This window comes from Balaenoptera borealis (assembly GCF_965194805.1).
Source record: "Balaenoptera borealis genome assembly, chromosome: 1".
Lineage (NCBI taxonomy): Eukaryota > Metazoa > Chordata > Mammalia > Artiodactyla > Balaenopteridae > Balaenoptera > Balaenoptera borealis.
This window is the reverse complement of record NC_138860.1, coordinates 83078550-83103945: the sequence shown is the minus strand read 5'-3', so window position 1 is coordinate 83103945 and position 25396 is coordinate 83078550. Positions and strand designations below refer to the sequence as shown.

Below are 25396 nucleotides of genomic sequence, written 5' to 3'. Positions count from 1 at the left end.
TGGCCAGTAACAGCGATAGATGCAACTTCTGATTCATGCCCTTAATGGCAGAGAACAGGCTCTTCTTTCACTGCTGTTTAGAATACAGATGAGCCATTTGGACCATACAAACCAGGGAGAGCTGAGCAGAACCACCAAACTAGCCCTAGACCACAAACCTCCAGATAGTACATGACAAAGCAGTCAACTTCTTCCTCCTTGCCTCTGCTATTTTTGGTATTTGTTACACACAGCCAAATCTGTGTACTAAGTAAATCACCCTACATGTTAACACCAGAAATGCACCATATGAGAAAGGAAAATTAGAAACCAATCTCAATTATGCTTACAGATACAAAATCCTCAGTAAACGGTTAGCAAATGGAATCCATCATTATACTTAAGAAAAATGCATCATGACTAAGTTGGGTCAACGTCATGAATGCAGAGGTGGTTTTAACATTAGAAAATGTATTAATGTAAGTCACCCCATTAACAGATTAAAAATTAAAATTAGATGATTATCTCAATAGATGCCAGAATAAATTCAATACCCATGCATAATGAAACTCTTAGTAATCTAGGAATGGAAAGAAATATCTTGACCAACAAAGGGCATCTATCAAAAACCTAGTTCAATTTCATTCTCAATAGTAAATGATTTAAATTATTCATTTTTTTAATATAAATTCATTTATTTATTTATTTTTGTCTGCATTGGGTCTTCGTTGCTGCACGCAGGCTTTCTCTAGTTGCGGCGAGCGGGGGCAACTCTTCATTGTGGTGCGCGGGCTTCTCATTGCGGTGGCTTCTCTTTTTGTGGCACGTGGGCTCAGTCGTTGTGGCACACGGGCTCTAGAGAGCAGGCTTAGTAGTTGTGGCCCACGGGCTTAGTCGCTCTGTGACATGTGGGATCTTCCCGGACCAGGGCTCGAACCCATGTCCCCTACATTAGCAGGCAGATTCTTAACCACTGCACCACCAGGGAAGTCCCTAAATCATTCTTATTAAAGTCAAGAACAAGGAAAGGATTCCCACTATTATCACTTCACTCAACGTTAAACTGAAGAGTATGGCCATTTTTCTTAAGGTCTAAGGATTAGGAAAAAATAACAAGATGATATGATTGTCTCCATGGAAAGACAAGAACCCTGACAGCTGACTACAAACAGGGCAGCATAAAAGCCCTGTTGGGATAAGAAGCAGATGAACATAGGTGTGGGCTGACCTGGGGCAGCCAAGCTCCCTCCTGCAAATCCCCAGAGCTGGAGGATTACGACCTAAAGAGACTGCCTCTTCCCAGAGCTGTGTTTTAAATTAAAGTTTGAAGGCATAGCCCTTCCCAGAATTTTGCCTAGTAGAGTGACAGCAAAGAGAATAGTGACCCTAGTTCTCTGGTGTCTTTGGCTGTCCACACTGAGGGCCCCAATACCCATCGCCAGACACAGTAACTGAGAACAAACCCCACCCCAGCCCAGGAAACATGTACTTACAAGCCAAAATAATCAGAACCTGAGGTGTATAGCTATTATAATGACATACAAAAAAGAGCAAGCTAAACCATTTGAAGTAGAATTGTTGAAATTGATGAACCAAGAAATTAAATAAGATAATAAATATCCTCAAAAAGATAAAGAACAACTGATAGAAATAAGAACAAGAGGTCATAAAAAAAGAACCAAGTAGACATATCGAATATAAAAAATATATTTGTTGACATTAAGAACACAACAAGTGGAAAAAATAAAGGATAGATACAGCTGGAGAACAAATGAGTGAACTGGGAGATCAGACTGAGAAAATCTCCCAGAGGGCAGAAGAAAAGATTAAAGAGAGAATATTTCAAAAGGAGCTAAATGACATAGAGAATAAAAGTGTGAGATCAGGATAATAGAATTCCCCAAAGAGAGGAAGAAAAAAAGGGGGGGGGGAATAGCTGAAGAAATACGGTAATACATTTCTGCGAGTTAGAGAAAGGTGAAAGGTCTCAGCTTGAAACGGTGCAGAGTGCTAACTGGGGTAACTAAGGAGGGGAAAAAACACATTTAGACTCATACTGAAATTTAAGTATATCAAATCAGATAAAATTCTAAACATCTCCAAAAGAAATACAAAGGAACAAAAATCAAACTGCATCAGACTTCTCAACAGAAACATTAGATACAAGACAAAGTAGCAATGTTTTTAAACGTTGAAAGAAATCTTACATATAGCCAAATAGTCATTCAAACGTGAGGGTATTAAACCCTGGTGGTCCGGGGGTTGGGACTGCTCTTCAGCTGCCTGGGGCCGGGTTCAGTCCCTGGTGGGGGAAATAGGATCCCACAAGCAGCCTGGAACAGCCAAAAGAAAAAAAAAAATCCTCAGGCATAGTAGGCCTCAGGAAAAAGACCAACATTAAAAACACTCTTCGGGACTTCCCTGATGGCACAGTGGTTAAGAACCCGCCTGCCAATGCAGGGCACATGGGTTCCAGCCCTAGTCCGGGAAGATCCCACATGCCGAGGAGCAACTAAACCCGTGCACCACAACTACTGAGCCTGCGCTCTAGAGCCTGCTACTGAGCCCAGGTGCCACGACTACTGAAGCCTGCGCGCCTAGAGCCCATGCTCTGCAACAAGAGAAGCCACGACAATAAGCCAGTGCACCGCAACGAAGAGTAGCCCCCACTCACCACAACTAGAGAAAGCCCATGAGCAGCAACAAAGACCCAGCACAGCCAAAAATAATAAATAAATTTATTTTTTTTAAAAAACAACACTCTTAGAGAAGGTACTCAAATAAGAAGAGAGACAAATGAGGATGATGCCTGAGATATGGAGAGTAAAATTGGTTAAATAATATAATAAAACTGATTATTTTAAAAAGCCAAAGGGCAAGGGAGAGAGAGAGAGAATGAAATGGCTGGTTGGAGAGCAAAGTCTCCAGTTGCTGCAGGTTATATTTGCAAAAAAAATACTTGGCACAAAATTTTATTATCGGCTTGAGGAAAAGTACTTGAGGGACAAGACAGCTAGCCTTTGGTTGGGGAATTACACAAAGGAAGAATCAACCTGAATTTTAAGCACTGTCAAGATGATGAGAGGAGAGAGAGGAAAGGGCAAGACTAAAAGGATATGAGGGTGTGAAAAAGTACTTTTGCTATTAAGGGAAATATAAAATGAATGATACATTTAGAAATTATTCTAAGGAGGAACATGGAGTTAAATTAAAGCAATCACAACATTGTAAAAATATAGAATGTATAACTTTTAAAATATAAGAAGAAAGTTGGCTCCATCTGTTGGAAAGCAAGAAAGAAAAAAACAACAAAAAAGGCACAGTATATGGAAAATTAAAATGTCAGAATAAGTCCTAATATTATAAAGGAATCTGTAATAAAGAACAAAATAAACATACTTGTTAAAAGACAAAGATTCCCAAGTTGGGTTTAAAAATTTTTTCAGCAGTATGTTGCATACAAGAGAAACATTTAAAAGAAAAATGTATTAAATGTTTAAATTTTAAATATTTTAAATAAAAGAACAGGAGAAAATACACCAGGCAAATATAAAGCATAAGAAATATCAGCGGGGCTTCCCTGGTGGCGCAGTGGTTGAGAATCTGCCTGCCAATGCAGGGGACACGGGTTCGAGCCTTGATCTGGGAAGATCCCACATGCCGCGGAGCAACTAGGCCCGTGAGCCACAATTTACTGAGCCTGCGCGTCTGGAGCCTGCGCTCCGCAACAAGAGAGGCCGCGATAGCGAGAGGCCCACACACCACGATGAAGAGTGGCCCCCACTTGCCGCAACTAGAGAAAGCCCTCGCACGAAACGAAGACCCAACACAGCCAAAAATAAATAAATAAATAAATAAATAAATAATCCTTCCCTCTACTTAAAAAAAAAAAAAGTCAAGTTTAGAAATATCAGGGAAGTAATTTTGATATTTGATAAAAGAGAACTCAAGATGAAAAAATATGAGACAAGAGGAACATAATACAAGAAAATACAAACATCATGAACATTAAAACACCAATAATATAGCCTCACAATATATAAAGCAACAGCTAACAAAACTACTGGAAGAAATAAATAAATTATGGTTAGAAATTGTAATGTACTCTTCTCAGAAACTGATCAAGGAGACAAAACAAAAGCAGAAACATAAAATAGCTGGATAATGTTATTGGTAAATTCAAACTATTTGGTATATATATATAGAATCCTATACCCAACAAAGAGAACATAATCATTTTTTTCTAGCACATGTGGATCATGCAATATTGAATAAGCTCTAGGACACAAAAGAAGTCTCAATAAATTTCAAAGAATCATTATTACACAGATTCTGTTTTCTTACTATAATACAATAAGAATTTTAATTAATAGATAATAAAATAGTTTTAAAAGAAACAGAAAAAAAATGAAAACAGCCCTAATGTTCATCAACAGTATAGAGAAATAAATTAGAGCATATTTAAACAATGAAATATGACACAGTAAGTAAATGAATGAACTTCATCAATATGGATAAAACAAGAGAGGAAGTTGCAGAAGAATCCATGCATTATGGTACTATTTATGTAAAGTGCAAAAACATGCAATACTAAATAACATATTGCTTAGGAATATGTACACATGTGATCAAAATTATTTTTTTAATCAAGGGAATCATAAACTCATAATTCAGGATGGTGGTAAAAAACTATAAACTCATAATTCAGGAGCAAAATGTGCCACCCCAAAATGTGTCTCTTTGGCTTGAAGATTAATTTAATTTTAAGAAACATAAGACTCAGGAAGTCTTTCTTTTTACCTCCCCCTTAGCTGCCTAAAGAATTTGGATAAAAGCCAGAACAAAGCTATCACCAGAGCTATCTGCAAAGAATATAGGCTAGGTGTGGTAGGGAGAGATCAGAGCCCACTAGTGTCCGATTGTCTCTGCATGGCCCAGCAAACATATATTTACAAAATATTTGCTTCTCTATCTCCAACTGAATTGCCTTCCTCTCCTTTGAAGTTCCAAACAACTACCCCCAAATTCCTCTTTTGTCTTTAGCTGAAGATGGTATTTAAGGTGAGGGTTTTGACCATTTTGGTGAGTTACTTAGTTTTCCTAGGTCTTGCCCATGTATACATCTTATTAACCTTTTGTTTGATTTTCTCCTGTTAATCTGTCTCATGTCAATTTAATTCTTAGACTAGCCAGAAGAACCTAGAAGGGCAGAGGAAAATTTCCTCCTCCCAATAGTGGCTACAGCTGTGGAGAGGGCCAGTGCAATATAGGATTGCACATGGAGGCCTTCACCTAGATCTGTAAGTTTTGTTTGTTTTAAGGGATCTAAAGCAAATATTTTTTAAATGTTCAAATTCAACAAAGCTTATGACTGGATAATGTGCTATTTTCTATACTCTTCTGTATGCTTGAAATATTTCATCATTAAAATAGTAGGAAAAGAAAAAGAAAGAAAAGAAGAGAGAGCATCCATGGAAGGAAAGCCAGCTACAGGCAAGGTAGGAAAATCCAGTTAGCCCGAGATTTTCCCATGGAACTCACAATGGCAGCAAACAGGAGCCATGTCTACAGGGCACAGAGAGAAAGAATGTATGACCCGAGAATTTTATGCCCTGCCAAGCAGCAACAGTCTCAAGCTGAAAGAACTCAGGGCATACAGAAGCCAAGAGCCCTTTGAAATCCAACCAACCAAATAATGACTCAAATAAAGGATGCCGGAATGAAGAAGCCAGGCTAAAAGGTCTGTTTGTGAGAGCTGAATTCATAGAACTAAGACTAAACTTGCATTGGAAATCATGGTTACAAAACAGAATGTGAATACTGTATACGTCGACATTTTTAAATTAACTAATGTAACTATCAGAAATTGGTAGATTGGGGCAGGGGAAATGGGAATAAGTGTAAATATACTGTTTTCCTCATCTTTCTGGTAGGTGGTGAGGAGTTGTTTTTTATCTCTGACTCTTTTACAAGCTAATATTTCTCATGATGAAAAATAATTTATTTTTCCCACGAGATTTATTTTATTTCATAAAATTTAGTAATTTGTTCATTTTCCATTTGCCATTTTTCCCTTTTGTTATCTACAAGTAAAACTTAAATAGTACTTTTATAAATAACATGTATTGTGGTCCCATTTTTGTAACTTTTTTTTCTGTAAGTTTATCTATCAGTCTCTCTAGCTGTCTATACTGATAGAGAGAGAGCCAAATGGTATTCAACAAATGTTAATGCTTATTTCTGGGTGGTGGGATAGTGATTAATTTTTTTCTTTCTTCTCTGTATTTTGCTGCTTAATTTGTTGTTGTTGCTGCTGCTGCTAATGGATACGGGTCATGGGCATTCTTTTAGAAGAAACAGAAAAGATGACCTTGGCAGTAATTTCAAGAATGGATCGAGGCAGGACTTGTGGGAAGCAGAGAAGATTGGCCCTTGCAGTGGGGGGAGATGGTGATGGTTTTGAAATGATGGGAAGGGCATTAGAGAGGGAAAGAAGTGAACAGATTTGAGATTTATTTTTGAGGTAGAAACAATAGAACTTGCTGATCAATTAGGTATGGGGAGTGAGAAGTAAGGAAGACCCCAAGAAAACTTCTGGATTTGACTTATACAGCTGAGGAGATGGTAGCACCGTTAATATGGGAAGGTGGGATTGGGGATGTGGATTTAGAGGGAAAACCAGGAGTTTGTTTTTGGACTTGGTCAGTTTCATATACTGTGAGACATCCATGTGGAAGTTCATTTATTCAACAAATATTGAGTACTTACTGTTAGGTGAGCCAACACGGGCTGTGAAAGAATTCACAGAAGTGTGAACAAGGGAAAAAAGAAAGTTTTTATTCACTTTCTGAGGGAGGAAAGAGGCCAGACGCATAGAGTGGCATTAGCCCCAAAGGCTGGGGGTTTGAGTCTTTCACTGGGCTTCAAAGGGCAAGGTGCAGGAAAGAGGGGGTGGGTTCATATCTATTTTGGTCCAGAGTTGTATCAAAGCTGGATGTGCTTCTACAGGATGTGTTTTTTCCGAGAATCTGTAACTTTTTGTCTTCAGAAATTTTCCAGTCCTTGGGTGTCTGAAAGAGACTTGATAGTGGCCCTTGACAGGGGTTACTCTATTTTGAACATTGTTAGATGGGTTTACACTTACTATGTGCTAGGCACTGGGGGAAGCTCAGTGAACAAGAGAGACAATGAAATCTTCCCTCGTGGTGCTTGCAATAAACAATAAGTAGGGACTTACCTGGTGGTGCAGTGGTTAAGAATCCGCCTGCCAATGCAGGGGACACGAGTTCGAGCCCTGGTCTGGGAAGATCCCACATGCTGCAGAACGACTAAGCCTGTGTGCCACAACTACTGAGCCTGCCTTCTAGAGCCCACGAGCCACAACTACTGAGCCTGCATGCCACAACTACTGAAGCCCACACGCCTAGAGCCTGTGCTCCGCAACAAAAGAAGCCACCACGATGAGAAGCCCGCGCACCGCAACGAAGAGTAGCCCCCGCTCGCCGCAACTAAAGAAATCCCACGCGCAGCAACGAAGACCAAGCGCAGCCAAAAATAAATAAAATAAAATACATTTTTTTAATAATAAAATTTTTTTTTAAATAAAAATTAAAAAAAATAAACAATAAGTAAAACACAGTATTTTAGAGGTCACAAGTGCCATGAGGAAAAATAAAGCAGGAAGTGGAAATAGGGTATACTAGCCTGTGGAGAGGTTCAATTTTTTTTTTTAATATTTATTTTATTTATTTATTTATTTGGCTGCGCCAGGTCTTAGCTTTGGCACGCAAGCTCTTAGTTGCAGCATGCGGCATCTAGTTCCCTGACCAGGGATCGAACCCGGGTCCCCTGCATTGGGAGCGTGTGGTCTTAACCACTGCACCACCAGGGAAGTCCCAAGAGGTTCAATTTTAAATAAAGTGGTCAAGGAAGTTTCCACTGAGAGAGAGACATTTGATCAAAGACTTGAAGTAGATGAGGGAGAGGCCATGTGACTATCTGGGGAAGAGAGTTCTTCTCTAGCACCCAAAGAGGGGATAGTGGGAACCTCTGATTTATAGGCAGAAGTTCAATTGGTATCTGAAGTGGGGTGGGGGGGGAATTTGGGGGGACGTTTTGTAGGACTGAGCCCTTAACCTGTAGATCTGATGCTATCTCCAGGTAGATAGTTTCAGAATTGAGCTGAATTATAAGAGACCCAGCTGGTGTCAGAGAATTGCTTGGTGGCATGGGGGAAAATCTCACACATTGAATTGGAATTGGTGTCAGAATTGCAGATGCTTTTTATTTTTATTTTTTTATTTTTTATTTTTTTTAATTTTTATTTATGGCTGTGTTGGGTCTTCGTTTCTCTGCGAGGGCTTTCTCTAGTTGCGGCAAGCAGGGGCCACTCTTCATCGCGGTGCGCGGGCCTCTCACTATCACGGCCTCTCTTATTGTGGAGCACAGGATCCAGACGCGCAGGCTCAGTAGCTGTGGCTCACGGGCCCAGTTGCTCCGCGGCATGTGGGATCTTCCCAGACCAGGGCTTGAACCCGTGTCCCCTGCATTGGCAGGCAGATTCTCAACCACTGCGCCACCAGGGAAGCCCGCAGATGCTTTTTAGACACAACCTCTTCTCTTCTCACTCCATGCTCTATCCCTTGGCATGCTCATGCATGCCCAATGCTTAGGTTTCCATCTATGTTTCTGCCTCCCAAACTGCCAATCCAGCCCTCCTCTCTGGACTTTGGATGTGTATATCCAACTACTTCTTTGACATTACCATGTGACTATCACAAGAAGATGTCTAAAACTAAAATTGCAATATCCACACACCTACTGCCCCAAATCTGGGCCTCCTCCAGTTTTCCCTGGGGCAATAAATGGCACCACCATTTATCTGGTTTCACAAGCCAGAAATATGGGAGTCACATGCACACCTGCTTCTCCCTGGTCCATCATGTCCAGCCCATCAAGGCCTGACTATTTTACCCCCTAAATCTCTCACGAATGCATCCACTTCTCACATTTCCCCACCACACCACTCACCAGAACTCACTGTTCTTCATCTCTGCTTTATTTTTCTTTACACATCATATGATTTCTTTGTTTGTTTGCTGCTCACATATCTCCACCTGACTAGACTCCAAGCTCCATAGAGATAGAATAGTGCCTGGCATGTAGTGAGCACTAAATAAGTACGTATTGACTGGATGAATGAGCCTGCAACTCTCTCCACCGGAGTTCAGGAGATAATTGTAGTTAAGAACAGCAGCTCCCGGGCTTCCCTGGTGGCGCAGTGGTTGAGAGTCTGCCTGCTAATGCAAGGGATGCGGGTTCGAACCCTGGTCTGGGAAGATCCCACATGCCGCAGAGCAACTAGGTCCATGAGCCACAACTACTGAGCCTGCGCGTCTGGAGCCTGTGCTCCACAACAAGAGAGGCCACGATAGTGAGAGGCCCGCGCACCGCGATGAAGAGTGGCCCCTGCTTGCCGCAACTAGAGAAAGCCCTCGCACAGAAACAAAGACCCAACACAGCCAAAAATTAATTAATTAATTTTTTTAAAAAAAAGTATTCATTAAGAACAGCAGCTCCCAAATCAGACTGCCTGGGTTCCACCACTTGTCAGTTCTATGATCTCTAGCAAGTTATGTAACTTCTCTGTGCCTCAGTTTCCTCTCCTGTAAAATAGAGATAACAAAAGTACTTACTTCATTGGCTTGTGGGGATTAGGGAGTTAATATATGTGAAATAGAACAATACCTGGTATAGAGTAAGTACTCAGTAACAATTGGCAATTATTTGCTATTATTTATTAAATTACCTCTTCACTGGTCTCCCTGCCCCGACTCTACCCCCTCTCTTAATCTTTTCCATATTGCAAAATGGAATTTTAAGTGAAATTTTTCAAAGTGCAAATCTGATCATGTCGCACACTCAAGCGCACACAAACACACACACACTCACATTGCTGAAAAAAGCATTCAGTGGCTACCAATCCTTAACATGTCCCCCAGGGTCCTGCCCACCCCTCCAGCCTCACCTTGTATCTCTCTCCACCTTGTTCTTGGGCTTTAGCCACACTTAACTTTCCCTCGGTAACTCATCATGCCCCCTTTCTGCCACGGAGCCTTTGCATATAATGGTCCTTCTATCTAGGTAGCACTTCCTCCCCTCAACTTCACTCTCACCCTCCCTCCTCCCTTTGCCTGGATAACTTCTGCTCATCTTTCAGATCTCAACTCAAGAGTCACTTCCATAATGACATTCCCCACTCCCAGACTAAAATTCAGGTTTCTTTTTTTTAAATTACCATAGGGAATTCCCTGGTGGTCCAGTGGTTAGGACTCAGCACTTTCAGTGCCGTGGCCTGGGTTCAATCCGTGGTCAAGGAACTAAGATTCCGCAAGCCATGTGGTGTGGCCAAAAAGAAAAAAAATTACTGTAAATTTGATCCCTTAGCAGTTGACCTCAGTTTGTAATTATCCACTTGTTTGTGTTATCACGTGGTTATTTGTTGTCTTCTCTAAACTGAAAGCCCCATAAAATCAGGAAACATATATTTCCTCCTCTTTTTATTGCAGTATCTACTGTACCTGGCACATACAAAGTACTACCGTCTGAATGAGTGAATGAATAAATGAATGAATGGGTCCTCAGCAGAAGAAACCACAACCACCATACAGGGCCTGTAAGGGGCTTAACCCTTCAGAGTTATCGGGACCAAGACACAGACAACAGCCTCTGCCCTTTGGGCAGTTCACAGAGTTAGTAAAAGAGGGGGTCTGAGTGGCAGGTCTGCTGGTCATCAGTAGTGTGTCTTTGACTAAGTCACGTCACCTCTCTGAGCCTCCATATCTTCATCTGTAAAATGTGGATCATGATTCTTATCTCACAGGGTTAAGGAGGACCAAATGAGCCTTGGATGAGAAAGTGTTTTTTAAAACTTTTAACATTGAACAAACAGAAAGGATTGTTTTATTTTCCAAAAGGGAACTTTACTAGGAATTGAAATGGAAAGAAAAGCCAAATATACAGGAAGTACAAAAGCTGACCCAGGTGGCTTTAGTTTCCTTACCCTAATGTGGCAAGATAAGCCAGGTTCTCACCCCATAGAATGACAAGCCTAGCTACAGATGGGTTTGTGGGTGCAATTTATTGGGCACCCACCACCTCAGTCCCAATAGTTTAGACACTAGGCCAGGCCAGTGTGAGACACCAGACAGAGGGACCCTTCTCAGCTCCACTGTGGGACCCCCACAGGAGCCTGTTCTGGCCCCCTATCCCCTGCTCTGCTCGGGCCCTGCTCAGGCCATCTGGTCTCCTGGGTGAGGGAGGAAGGCCCACCCTTCTCTGGGCCCAACACTCCCCAGAGAGGCCTCCAGCTGAGCTGCCTGACCTCAAAGTGGCTGCTTTTGCTCCTCTGGGGCCTCTCTGGCTCCAGGCCCTGGAGCCCAATCCTTGATTGTTGTTAAGTTTCTCTGACCTCCACTGAAGCTCAGCATCGTCCCCAGTGCTCTAGGCTTACACTTAGACCCCTCTAGAAACAGGCCTCTAACTGGGGTCACACACCAGCTCATTTCCTGCCAGCTGTTCTAAAGTCTTGACCGGTGAAGTGTTTGTTTCCAGACACAAACCAGGGGCAGTGAAGGGAGCTCTATTCTGAGCTGCCTCCGGGATCTCTCATGTCATCCCCACACCTTAGGCTTCACATCAAGTCCTTGGCAAAAGACTTGTACACTGAAAAAGACAAACCATTGCTGAAAGAAATTGAAGAAGGCACAAATAGAGGGAAAGACATCCCATGTTCTTGGATTGGAAGACTTAATATCATTAAATGTCCATACTATCCGAAGTGACCTACAGATTAAATACAATCCCTATCAAAATCCCAGTGGCATTTTTTTAGAAATAGAAAAAACTATCCTAAAAGTCATATAGAATCTCAAAGGACCCCAAATAGCCAAAACAATCTTGAGAAAGAAGAGTAAAGCTGGAGGCCTCACACTTCCTGATTTCAAAACATATTATAAAGCTACAGTAATCAAAACAGTATGGAACTGGCAAAAAAGACAGACAGACATACAGGGACTTCACTGGTGGTCGAGTGGGTAAGACACTGTGCTCTCAATGCAGGGGGACCAGGTTCGATCCCTGGTCAGGGAACTAGATCCCACATGCATGCCACAACTAAGAGTTCGCATGCTGCAACTAAGAAGCCCGCATGCCGCAACTAAAAAGCCCGCATGCCGCAACTAAAAGATCTCTCATGCCACAACTAAAGATCCCGCGTGCCGCAATGAAAATCCTGCGTGCCACAACTAAGACCCAGTGCAACCAAAATTAATTAATTAATTAACTAATTTAAAAGATAGACATACAGACCAATGGACCAGAATGGAGAGCCCAAAAATACACCCTCACATATTTGATTGAATGATTTTCAACAAGGATATCAAGACCACACAATGGGGAAAGGATAGTCTCTTCAACAAATGGTGTTAGGAAAACTGGATATTCATATACAAAAGAATGAATTTGGACCCTTACCTTATACCATATACAAAAATTAACTCAAAATGGAAACCTAAAAGTAAGACCTGAAGCTATAAAACTCATAGAAGAAAACATCAGGGAAAATCCTCATGACATTGTAACAAGCAAAGATTCCTTGGATATGACACCAAAAAAAGATAACAAAAGCAAAAATAGACAAATAGAACTACATGAAACTTAAAAACTTCTGGGGAACAAAGGAAATAATCAACAAAGTAAAAAGATAACTTACAGAATGGGGGAAAATATTTGCAAGCCATATGTCAGATAACAGGTTAATTAATATCCAGGATATATAAAGAACTACAACTCAACAAAATAAAATAAAAAATAACCCATTAAAAATGAGCAAAGGATTTGAATAGACATTTCTCCAAAGTAGATTACACAAATGGTCAAGAAGCATATTAAAAGATGCTCAACATCACTAATTATCAGTGAAATGCAAATTAAAAAGAAAAAGACACAAGATACCATCTCACTTTCATTAGGTTGGTCACTATCAAAAAAAAAAAAAACAGAAAATAGCAAGTGTTGAGGAGAATGTGGAGAAATTGGAACCCTTGTGCACTGTTGGTGGGAATGTAAAATGGTGCATCCACTATGGAAGAGTATGGAGGTTCTTCAAAATTTTTTAAATAGAATTGCCATATAACCCAACAATCCCACTTCTGGGTATACATTGAAAATAATTGAGGGGACTTCCCTGGCTGTCCAGTGGTTAAGAGTCCGTGCTTCCACTGCAGGGGACATGAGTTCGATCCCTGGTTGGGGAATTAAGATCCCACATGCCATGCTGTGTGGCCAAAAAAATTTTTTTTAAAAAGACAAGAAAAAGGGCTTCCCTGGTGGCGCAGTGGTTGAGAATCTGCCTGCTAATGCAGGGGACACGGGTTCGAGCCCTGGTCTGGGAAGATCCCACATGTCGCGGAGCAACTGGGCCCGTGAGCCACAGCTACTGAGCCTGCGCGTCTGGAGCCCGTGCTCCGCAACAAGAGAGGCCGCGATAGTGAGAGACCCGCGCACCGCGATGAAGAGTGGCCCCCGCTTGCCACACCTAGAGAAAGCCCTCGCACAGAAACGAAGACCCGACACAGCCATAAATAAATAAAAATAAATAAATAAAAATTTAAAAAAAAAAAAAGACAAGAAAAAAATTTAAAACAGGATCTTGAAGAGATATTATCACTCCCATGTTCATTACAGCTTTATTCACATTAGCCAAGATCTAGAAGCAACCTAAATGCCCATTGGCAGATGAAAGGATAAAGAAAATGTGGTATACACATAAAATGGAATATTATTCAGCCTTCCAAAAGAAGGAAATTCTGTCATATGCTACAACATGGATGAACCTTGAGGATATTAGGTTAAGTGAAATAAGCCAGTCAGGAAAGGGCAAGTACTGCATGATTCCACTTATATGAGGTATCTAAAATAATCAAACTCATAGATTCAGAAAGTAGAACGGTGGTTGCCAGGGCCTGAGAGGTGGCGAATGGGGAGTTGCTGTTCAGTGAGTATAGAGGTTCAGTCCTGTAAGATGAAAAAGCTCTAGAGATCTGCTGTACAACAATGTGCATATAGCTAACAATACTGTAATGTGCACTTAAAATTTGTGAAGAGGGTAAACTGATGTGTGTATTTTATCACAATTATATATATATAATGTGAGTGAGTTCTTCACCATTCAGTCAAGGTAGCATTGTGACCCCCAGGACAGGCAAAGGGTGTTCTTTACTTTTTGGGGGGGGCTATATTGGGTCTTCTTTGTGGTGTACAGGCTTCTCATTGCAGTGGCTTCTCCCGCTGCAGAGCACGGGCTCTAGGCACGCAGGCTTCAGTAGTTGTGGCATGCGGGCTCAGTAGTTGTAGCTCACAGGCTCTAGAGTGCAGGCTCAGTAGTTGTGGCGCACGGGCTTAGTTGCTCCGCGGCATGCGGGATCTTCCCAGACCAGGGCTTGAACCCGTGTCCCCTGCATTGGCAGGCGGATTCTTAACCACTGCGCCACCAGGGAAGTCCCTGTTCTTTACATTTTTAACTGGAGAAGGGTTGCTGTGAAGGAGAGATGGGAAAGAAGACCAGTGTGCTACCTTGACTGCAAGCCCATTCTGAGGCAGGTCACTTTTAGAAGGTTGAGGATCTGTAATGGATTCCAATAAAACTGTCTATGCCTGTGCATCTTTAGAAAAACCTTAAACCTTAGGGGTAAGCTGCCCTGGGTTGAAAACCATTGATCAAGAGCACACAGGCTTGATTTCCTGCCCTGTTTCTTTTGGGGTCATGTGCTGTCTTTCCATGGCAGGGGAGAAACATAGAAGCTGTCATTGTCCCCTACATCAGGCACAAGTCCCAACTCTGGCCTTCCACACCCCTTCCTTTGCACCCCACTTTCTCATCCCATAAACTTCTCTGTGTATTAGAATAATCTGTACATGAGAATTCAGTATCTCTGTGCTATTCATGACTCAAGACTGAGGGTTGCGGCGCCTCTCTCATGGAATTTCAGTGAGGACAAGATGGGATACACTGTGTGCCCAGTTGAATGTGAGTTGAGTTTGGTCTATGAGGGACCAGAGGTGATGACACGTGTGGCCTTTGGCCCTTCATGGAGGAGGGAAGTAGCTGCTCACCCAGGGCTGACAGCACCAGCTGGGATCCCAGAGTTCTACTTCTTTCTTGCTCTGCCCTCTCGGTGAGATTTCCCCTTGCCACCCCCTTGCATCGGGGCCCATGGCAAAGATCACCAAAGCATGAGGAAGTTCCAAGGAGTGGAAAGGTTTTAATGAACATTACAAAGGGACTGGGTGAGGGGGACACAAACTCCAAATCCAGCCTTTGTTGCCCATTTCAGTGGCTCAGGAGGGAGGGGGCTCAACCCTGTTCCCAGACCCAGAGGCAGCTGGAGGGCAATCCCTGGAAGTCTCCTCTACCCAGCAGAGGGGCTGAGGGAAAGGGGAGAGAGGAGTCTCTGCTAGTGTTGCCAGGAGCGGGGAGACCTGAAGCAGCAAGCTGACCTCTAAGGTCAGGAGAGACCCGGAATCAGGCAGGAACATCAGAGGTCAGAAGGGTAGATGGACTGAACAGGTGGGGAAACTCTTGGGTCCCCATACAGCACTGTCACAGAGGGGCCCCAGGATCTGCTGGCTCCAGGGACTGAGACCCTCAAGGAGACACCCCCAGACTGAGACACTCACAAAGGGGCCCTGACGTCCCCCCTTGCCCTGTTCAGCAACGGTCAGGAGAAGGTCTAGAGGGAGAAGAGATGACAGGGGTCTGGGTGGGCAGAGGAGGCGAGGAGGGAGCCTAGGAAGAGCATCGGGGGAGGGGACGGTGGGAGGGTCCTCTAGCTGCTGCTCTGCTGCTCCTGCTGGCGGATAAGTTTGGCGATGGGGCCAGTGATGCCGCCTATCAAGTTCCAGTACTCGTCGAAGCTGATGCACCCGTCATGGTTGGCATCCAGGTTCTGGATGAGCTTGTCAGCAGCACTTCGGTTCCCCGTGTCCTGGCGAGAAATTGAAGGTCAGCAATACTGAGGTGGCAGCCCCACAGAGGCCCCAGGAAGGACCCTAGGCAGAGTCCAGGGTCTGGCCTGGGCTGCTGCTGCCCTTGAAAGATGGGAACAGAGCCGTCACTGGCTCAGGCCTGGGCACCCTGAGGACAGAGGGCTGGGCGGGGTGGAGACCCCTGGTTTTGGGGGGATAACTCTGAAAGGACAGAAGCGGCAGTGGGGAAGGAAACCCAGAGAGGACAAGAGCTTCAGGAGCTGGGTGGGGTAGGGGCGTGGAGAGGCCAGGCCCTTGGGTGGGGGGACCTCACCGTCAGCATATGGTTGAGCTCCTTCTGAAGCATCTTCCGGAAGCTGCTCTTGCTGATCTTGTTCTTGGCCAGGCTGTTCTTGGACACGTATTTGTAGAAGTTTTCCACCAGGACGACCACCGCCTTCTCCAGCTCCGTGTAGGAGTCCGCCATCTCACCGCCTCACACCTCGCAGGGCCTGGCTGCCAGGATGAGGGGAGGTGAGGAGACCCCACAGGCCACACCTGCTCCTTCGTCTCTCTGCCCCTGTCCTCCTGCTGGCCCCACCCCCTGGGCCTCTGGCCCCCCCAGGCTGGCTGGTCCTCAGGAGGAAGTAAGCAGGGAAAGGGGAACCCAGGGTGGGCCTAGAATGACAACTATGTGTCTCCTCTCCTCCAGGTGCTCCCCAGCTCAACCGCCTCAACAGGTTTTCCAGGCACTTCCCCAGCCCCAGGCACTGAGCTTGTCAGAGCCCCAGAGAGAACAAGAGGCTCCGTGGGAAGAGGATGAGAGCCAGTGCCCATCCTTCCGCCTTCTCCATACCTGGCCCACCCAGAGTCCCTGGCCTGGGGACAAGCACAGATAGAAACTGCTAGGATGGGCCACGTCCCCCACCCCCAGGGTTGGCCGAGACCCCTGCCCCAGGCAACAAAGCAGGAGGCGGGGACCTAGGCTCTCCCCAGTCCTTCCCGCCAGGCTCCAGGACAGTGCGTCCAGGGTCTCAGGCCATGGCTGCCCTTCTCTGATAAAGGACAATGTCCTGATCCATCAAGTGAGGCTTTGTGCAGGCCCCCAGCCAGCCCCGGCTAGCCTAACCTCCCTCATACCCACCCCGAAATATACAGCAGGATACAAGGGCCCCTCCCCACCCCATTACCTAAGGAGGAGCCCGACAGTTCAGCCCCAGCTGGAGACAGCTGAAGATGGAGCCTCCACAGCCAGCCAGAGGCTACACACATCAGCCCCTCGCCCCAGGACAAAAGGCACTCACATTGCAAGCGGATACAGCCTACTGAATAACAGGATATGAGGGGAACAGGCGGATCTACTCTGTGAGTCGCCGCCCATGCCCAGAGCCCCCCCAAGTGAACCCTGGCAAATGAGCCTCCCTTCCCGCCCCCAAGCCCAGGAATGAGTTGCAGCTGCCTTGCCCATTGGGTCTTGGCAAGGGAAGGTGGACACCGCCACCAGGGCATCCCATGTTTTGATATGGAAGGGAAGTCTGCTTCTCCGAGCCCCACCGCAGCCCCTGCCCCTGCCACCTGCTTTCTAATCCCCCTCTTGGCCATCCATCCCTCCTTCTGTGCCCATTGCCCTGCCCTCTCCACCTAGCTGAAGCCTGCCCAAACCGCACCTCCAGGGAAGACTGCCCTGACCCTTGCCCTCTGGTCCTCCTCCCCTGGCTCCCACAGACTCTCAGCCAGCCTTGGCTGGGCCCACTAGCTGCTGTGACTGCAGTCTCTTCCTGGATCATCTCTCCCCAGACACCAGACCTTCCTGGAAACAAGGATAGTGTTTCTTATACACAGCCATTGTGTTAGGACTGGGAGACTTTGGGACCACTTTTTAAAATCCTAGATATACAACCTCCCTGCTTTTAATCTCTGCGTCTCCTCTCGCCCACGTGGCCTGGCCCAATGCTTTGCTCAAGGTAGATGCTCTATAAATATTCCACCTCCTGCCAGCCCTGATACCAGGTATCCAAGGCCCCTGACCACCCTTCGAAGATTTTTCTTTTACTAAACTTCTTCTGGAGGAAGGGTGAGACCCAGAAGGACTAAGCCAGGATGCAGGAAGGAAGGAGAGTTGAGAGGGAGAGGGGTCAGGCTAGGGCAACTCTGACCAGGAATCCTACCCTTCTCTCCCCTGCCTCGTCCACCTGACCGCTCTGGTCTGTGGCCGCAAGAATGAAGTATGGAACCAGGACTGTAGGAAACCTTTTTTGTTTTTTTCCAGTACTCTTTATTTATTGTGTGTAATTGTGTGGTTCAATGTTTATACCTTTGTAAGACTTTCATACAAATGCTCTAACATTCACAAGTGAGGACAAAAATGTTTCAATCCATGAACTGTCTGCCCTGCTGCCCTTGGGTGGGCAGTTGCCCAGGCCTACGACCAGCATTCCTGGGGATTCCGAAAGCTGCACCCATGTCAGCAAGGATTGTGTCATGCCCTACTCCCAACCAGCCTTGGGAGTGGGGAGAAAGTTCAGAGAATCCCCCACTTTCACCATTCCAGACCTTGTTCCCCAAGTGAGGAATCCTGTGGGAAATAGTCAGGGAGAGGAAAGGATAAGAAGTGGGTTTGGGGGGGCAGTGTGTCTCTGTCCCTCTCCCCATGGCCGAGCACTCCCCTCCCACCACCTGCCATCTTGGAGCCCAGTCCTGCCCTTCCTTGATACCATGCCTCAGCCTCTACCTGGCAAGACACAGGTGAGCTCCCAGGAGACATCTCAGCACCTGCTGTCAGGTACACAGTCGCCCCAGAGAGCTGCGCTTCAGCTCCCAGCCCTCCCAGTAGTCCCCACCCCACCTTCTTCTAGCCAAATGGACAATGCTGGAGTTAACAATTTGGACAAATGCTTTTCTGAAGCTTTTTCCGAAGGAAAGGTGTTCGAGGGGAAGAGCCAGGTGTCATTACCTTCTTTCTCCTTCCCTTCCCTGGGGGTCAGGAGACAGGCTCTGCCACCACACCCATGTCAAGGTCACCTGCCCCTCCTGCCTGCCCAGTCCTCCCACCAAACCAAGCCAGAGGGTCCCCAGGCATGTGGTTGGGGGGAGGGGAGGTGGTGGGCCATCCCATCAGCCCCTCCCTGGGAAGGGTGGGGCAAGAGGTAACTCCTGCATTGACTTTGCCACAGGTTGATCCTGGCCTGAGGGTGGGGGGGGGGGGGGTGGACAGTACACTGGAGCCTTCCAAAAAAATGAGAATGGAGGGACTCATCCTCCAAAGGACCCTCTCACCTGGGGCCCCCATCCCTCCTGCAATGTTCTCATTGTCTTCACCTTGGCTGATTCATCACTGAGCAACCAAGAGGCCCCCACCCCGCCCACCTCAGCCCAGCTTGCTGACTTCTCCAAAAGCCCAAATTGCCCTGACACCATGCTCCTGGGTCTCAGCCACTCCAGCCCCACCCTCCCACCCCCAGGTGCTGGGCCCCACCCCTCCAAGTGCCTCCTCTTCACCCTCCATCTCTTCAACTCCCCAGTCCCTTTCCGTGTGGAGCCCTGAACATCCACCACACCCTCTAAAACTCACCTCCTCTTCCCACCTCCACACACACTTCTTGAGTCTTAAATTGTTCCCAAGTGTTGGGATATGTCCCTGGACTCCTATCCCTCCTAGTCACCTCTTCTCTAGAGCCTAGGCCACTCTCAAGCCTCAATTTGGCATTCTCTGCATTCCTTTCATCTACCTTGAATTTGTTCACTCATTTATCCACCATTCACTTGCTTACTCTCTCATTCATTTCCTACTTAATTCACTCATTTGCCCCAGCTGCCTGCAATACACAGGGAAGGCACAGTCTACACTGGGCTGGTAATGCTTTACTCAGTTTGCAAGGTTGTTTCAAATTAACCTCTCCAGCCTCTCCAGCTCCGTTCTGTGTTCCCTCTTCTCCTGCTCTTTTCCCAGTTCCAGAGGCTAGTATCTCACACAAGTGTCCCTGCCTACCCCCCAGCCCCACCCTCACAGGACTCACTGCATCTAATCCACACAAATGTACACAATCACAATGAGCAAGGAATTCTGCTATTTCTGATCCCCTCTGCTTGGGTGACCCACCTACCTTCCAAACTCTTCTGCTTTCGGAATACGTAGCTGGAGGAAGAAGACTGTTCCTCAGAAATTTTTTTCCAGACAAGTGAAGTTGGAGGAGTTTGGTGTGGACACGGACACAGAGACACACACACACACACACACGCGCGCGCGCACACACACACACACACACAGACTGCTGCCCCTGGCCTCACCAACACCCAGAGAGCTCTTTTCTAGTCGATGGGGAAAGTCTGAGCTCATGCTCACCAGCACTCCAGGACTCCGTCATGGGTCTCCAAGCACACCAGCCCTCACCCCCTCCGACCCGGACAGGGAGCAGGGCCAGGCAGGGGAAATGCTCTACAGGGCAGGGGGCTCCACTAAGTAAAGCAAGTCAAGCCAGAACCTGCCTGGGTCTTGAGGTAGAGGAGAAGCTGCCCAGTTTCCAGACCCCTCTCCTGGAGTTCAGGCTCCAGGGGGCCTCACCCAGGTTCCTCCCGGGCCCCATCGCCCCTCCCAAGGAACAGCTCCCAGAGCACTTGGGGCCGGCGTCCGGCACCTGCCTGAGTTGAGAGGTGGAGAGAAGCAACCCAGGCCCCTGCCTCCCCTCCTCGGGCTGCTCTCAGGCTCTCTGGGCCCTCCCTGGCTTCTCCTGGACCCCATTACCTCTCCCGGACACAGCCCCCAGCGCCCAGCGAGGCCTGTGTCCAGAGTCTGGCTACTCCCCAACCTCCACCAAACACATCTGCCGTTTTTCTGTTGGGGAAAATCGGAGCAGCTGAGGGCAAAGCTTCTGAACACTCTGCCCGGTGGCCCAGCCCTGGGAGAGGAACCCGGTCAGCTGCTGGGCTGGGGAGGGGGTCTTGCCACCCCATCCACTCCTCTGAAGGCCTCTCCAACCCCCAAGCCCACCAGAACGCTCCATTCCCAAACTGGCCTTTTGGGAAAGTTAACAATTGACAAAACCTTCCTGCTCAGTCTCTGCAGGCCCCCCTCCCCAGGCCCCCTTCACTGCCCTTTGTCCGGGCCTCCCAAGCCTGCAGGGCCCCTCCGGCAGCCCCAGACCTCCCAGGACGGGCCTGGGGTGCTCACCTACCTTCTTGGTCCACCTCCTCTCCTGCGGGGCTCTGGAACCTGGGCTCTGGCACTGCCAAGTAGCTACGCCCTCAGCCAGCCAGGACTCCTCCCCGCTGCACTCCCAGAATCTGTCCCACTCCCTCCCGGCCCTGCCTGGAGGAGCTGGCTCAGTGGGGAGGTAGGGTCTGAGCTCCCTCTTGACTTACTTGGCCCTGGGGTTGGGCCCATGTTAAAGGGATACACACCTTTTTTAAACACCCTTCCGCCCCCCACCCCAGAGGGAGTGGTGCAAGCTGGCGCTCCCCCAACCCCACCCTCCTAACCCCGCAGGGCCTGAACAGAATTTACAACTTTGAGAAAGGAAGGGAAAGACTGTCACCTGCCCTTCTCACCTGGGTCACTGGGAGCCCCATTTCAGGGACCCCCTAACAGACAAATTCAGTTAGTATTCCAGGCCAGCGTGGCTGGCCACTTAAATTTCCTTGCTGTTGGGATTTCAGGAGTAATGCCGGATTTCCATGGGCTACAGTCAAAAGGGCCCAGAGCGAGGAGGCTCCTTGTCTTCCACCTCCAGTGCACCCATCCCTAGAACCTCTTGTGTGCAGCAGAGGATTCCTCTGGAAACACCCCTCTACCCCTTCTCCAAGATACCCAAGGAAATTGGCCAGTTTGATGTCCCAGAGGCAACAGCTGATGCCAGAAGTGACCCATCCCCCCACTCCAGTGACTTCCGCTCACTGGCTCTCACTCTGTGTCAGGCTCTCTGCTAAGTACTTTACATCATGTGTCCGATCCCCATTTTACAGATGAGGAAACTGATACTCTGAGAATATGCCCCAAGTTCCAAAGATAGTACGTGGCAGAGCTGGGATTCAAACCCAGGTTGGTCAGCCTGTTTCTCGGCCTCACATTTCCCCTGCTACCAGTCAGCCAGGCACACCTGGGTTCATATTCTTCTCCCCACATGTGCACACACGCCCTCCTGTCCTGTCAGAGGGCCGGGTCCCTGGCAAAGTACAGCCTGTCTCTCAGAGAGAACCAGGTCTCCCACATTTTAGGCCTCGTGCCATCCTCAACCCAAATCCACGGGGGAACATGAGGCCCCTATTCACCTCCACTGCCGACCACTGCAGCCCCACAGGTACCGTGCCACCTAATGACTCTGTCATTCACCCCAACTCCTCCTCACCCACGGACCCTTGGGGTGGGGGTGGGGTTCAGTCAAGACAACGTCTTTCATTTTTTTCCATCTTCTTTATTAATCAAATGATACAAAACAACCATCATTCTGTAAATGCCCAAGCACCCAGCTGGTCCTCTTACTCCCAAAAGTCACCCTCCTCAGCCTCTCCCCCACCCTGCTCTCTCTCTTCCCCTGCCCTAAGCCAGGGAGACAGAGTCCTGAGAGGAGGCTGGGGCAGAGCTGGGGGCAGGGAGGGACAGCACTGGACAGACAGTTTGGGTTGGGGAAGAGATTAGGAGGAGTAGGTTCGTAGAGACCCTTTTTAGTACCGAATATCCATTCCTACTTCCACCCCCTTCAAATCAGTTCCCATAGCTCAGCTCCTCTCTGCCCTTCCCCACTACTAAATGACTTGGCCCTTACAGCATCCTCAACCCTCCAGCAGCCCTCCAATACATCCCTGGCCCCAACCACCCCCTGAGCCTCCCCCAGGTGGGGACCCCTGGGCCCATTAGCTCCATGGAGCTCCCCGGAATGAAGTACACAGAGGCCCCAGGAAGGGCCATTATGAACCTGAACCTTGCAGAGGTGAGACGGGGGCGGGGGGGGCTGGGGAATAGTGCGGGGGTGGTGGAGAGAGGAGTTTTATTTCCAGGCCCCCCAGGCTCTGGAGGCCCCCTTTCCCCAATATCCCCCCACCGCAGAATTCCAGGGGAAGGTTTTCAACTCCCCGGGACAGGGCTCTCCAGCTTCACACTCTTGGCTGCTTCTCCAATCAGCTCCCAGAAAGTCCCAAACTCCAGTTTAGAGTCGTTACAGCTGCCCAAGTTGGCAATTTTCTCTTCCAGCCCACAGTTGTTCTGAAAGGAGGGAAGACACCACAGCTCAGCCAGGCAGCACCTTCCAATCTTCCCACTCCACCCTGCCCAGGGGCAGAAAGCAGGTCCTGAGCCTACCTGGCACTGACAAGGGGAAGGGCTGGGGTTTGCCAGTACCAGGGGCCTTGGCAGTGTGGGTGGGGTCTTGGAGTACTTGCTTGGGAAGTCAGGGCACTGCCTGGGGCGGGGTCCACTCCCTCAGTACCGGCATGAGGTGGGGTAGCTGCTGGGTGACCAGGTGCCGAAGCTCGGAGGGGGTCAGCGTCTCCTTCCCACCCTCCACCGAATACTGGTGGAAGTTCTTGATCAGGGTCTCGATGGCCCTCTCCACGTCACTGAGTTCCTGGGCTTCCTGAGGGCAACAGACATCACCCATGTTGCAGAGGCCCCACCCATCCTATGACACCCTGCTTCCCCAGGAGCCGGGCAGAGCCAACAGGGCAGAAGACAGCTGGCAGGCAGAAGACAGCTGGCAGGCACGTGGGCCCTCGCCCACTCCAAAGTCCAGCATCCAGCCCCTTTGCCCCCACTGTCCTCTGCCCTGAGCCATGTGTTGGGCAAAGCTTCCTCCCCACCTCCCCCCAGCCTCCAGGCAGGGCAGGTCCCAGCATGAGACCCAGGCATCCTCTTCCAGGGAGGGCCCATCTGCATCACCCTGTGTGGGCACCAGAGAGGGTTCAGGTCTCACAGGCAGGGTCTGGAGTGCAGAGCAAGGCCAAGGTGAGGGGGCAGAAGTCAGTGAGGGACATAGACCCTCAGGGTGAAGGAGAGGAGAGTGGGAACAGAAAGGCCAGGAATGAATGGGCCCACCTCCACGTTGGCTGACCCACACTGTCCCATGGTGCTCAATGCACTTGGTCCTTTGTTGAGAGTTTTGTCGTCCTACAGCCGGCCCCAGAGGATCTGATGTCTCATGATCTGCTCAGAGGAGGGGGGAGGCTGAGCTAAGGAGAGAACTCAGCATTTCTTTCTCAACTATCCCCTTTGGCTCACCCCAGATATTCTGTGCCTCATCCAGGGGGTCAGAGCCAAATCCACACAAGCCCCATCCCTGCCCAGGCTCCCGAATCTAAGGTCACAGCCCCCAGGCCAACCTATTTAGAGGGAATCCCTTGAGCCTCACCTTAACCTCTTTCCTCCCACCCCTTCCAACTCCCCACCCCTGTTCCACACACACACACACACACACACACACACACACACACACACACACACACATACACACCAGCCTCCAGGGCCTGGTCCCCCAGACCCTCCCCTGGCAGACTAGGGTAGGATAGGTTAAGCATGCCCTCTGGACCGGGAACAGCCCATTTTGGGTGAAAAGCCCTGGGACTCCTTACCTGCTGGCAGCCGCTGAGACAGGACTGGAAGAGCCAGTGCACCTGAGCTCAGCTCTTATACCTGGGGGAAGGGAGGGGAGGCAGGGGGCTGGGCCTCCTCCTGAAGCCAGCCCTGCTCCTGCAGCCGCCTGGGCTGTGAGCCAGCCCCGCGGGGGCCCCACCTCCATTGGCCGCAGCTCCGAGAGCCCGCCCGCACCCCGGCCACGAGGAGGGAACCATGGAGAGCTGGGTCTGGGATGCCCCTGGCCCCAGACCAGCAGGCAGAGTCCAGGGAAGATAGGGAGGGGAGGCTGGTGGGGGGAGAGAGGGAGGACTTGGAAACACTGTGGCATGGAGCCTGGGAGGAAAGGCCTGGAGGAAATGTAGGACAGGAAAGGGTTCTGAGGGGGCTCTGAGTCAGTCACCAGGAAAGAAGGAGAAGCAGAGGCTGGTCAAGGCGGGTTTTGTGGCCTTGAAGGAATGAGGGACACGTGGGTTGAAGTACTTTAATGTGTCACACACACACATTCCTCCCCGCAAGGCCGATTTAGATAGTGACACTCAAGCCTGCCCAGCCTTGCCGAGTCCTAATGGCAGAAATTTGGGTCAGGAGGAAGGAGCCAGAGAAGGGCAGCCCGGTGAAGGGGGCAGACTGACTGTTGTCCTGATGTCCTTTCAGCTCCCCGAAGCCAGCATGCATGTGTGGGAGGCCCAGATGGGTTATCTGTCAGCGAACAACCTCTCCAAACTGGTTGGGCTACCTGCTTCTCCCTCCCTCAGAATCCCATGCCTTCCCTAACCCAGAGACTCCACAGCAAACCGCCCTCCCCACCGCCCCCCCAATCCAGCACCCGGG

General features: G+C 48.3%; 2 protein-coding genes across 8 annotated transcripts; both read right to left on the bottom strand.

Annotated features, from left to right (window-relative positions):
• Nucleotides 1-15278: 15278 nt before the first annotated feature.
• Nucleotides 15279-21333, bottom strand: S100A16 (S100 calcium binding protein A16). Of its 7 annotated transcripts, none has more exons than XM_082352371.1 (4): nucleotides 21177-21318; nucleotides 20747-20836; nucleotides 16340-16517; nucleotides 15279-16025 (listed from the first exon to the last, which is right to left on the bottom strand). In XM_082352371.1, the coding sequence occupies exons 3-4, from the start codon at nucleotides 16490-16492 to the stop codon at nucleotides 15867-15869; spliced, it is 312 nt and encodes a 103-aa protein (XP_082208497.1). In that variant the 5' UTR covers nucleotides 16493-16517; nucleotides 20747-20836; nucleotides 21177-21318; the 3' UTR covers nucleotides 15279-15866. The 7 variants fall into 7 exon arrangements, with proteins under 7 accessions (XP_082208497.1, XP_082208495.1, XP_082208493.1 ...); XM_082352369.1 differs by having other exon boundaries at nucleotides 16340-16521; nucleotides 21177-21316; XM_082352367.1 differs by lacking the exon at nucleotides 20747-20836 and having other exon boundaries at nucleotides 16340-16521; nucleotides 21177-21333.
• Nucleotides 21334-22391: 1058 nt separating this feature from the next.
• Nucleotides 22392-24698, bottom strand: S100A14 (S100 calcium binding protein A14). The gene is made up of 4 exons (XM_082352357.1): nucleotides 24562-24698; nucleotides 24029-24136; nucleotides 23424-23570; nucleotides 22392-23200 (listed from the first exon to the last, which is right to left on the bottom strand). The coding sequence occupies exons 2-4, from the start codon at nucleotides 24056-24058 to the stop codon at nucleotides 23063-23065; spliced, it is 315 nt and encodes a 104-aa protein (XP_082208483.1). The 5' UTR covers nucleotides 24059-24136; nucleotides 24562-24698; the 3' UTR covers nucleotides 22392-23062.
• Between the last annotated feature and the right edge of the window lie 698 nt (nucleotides 24699-25396).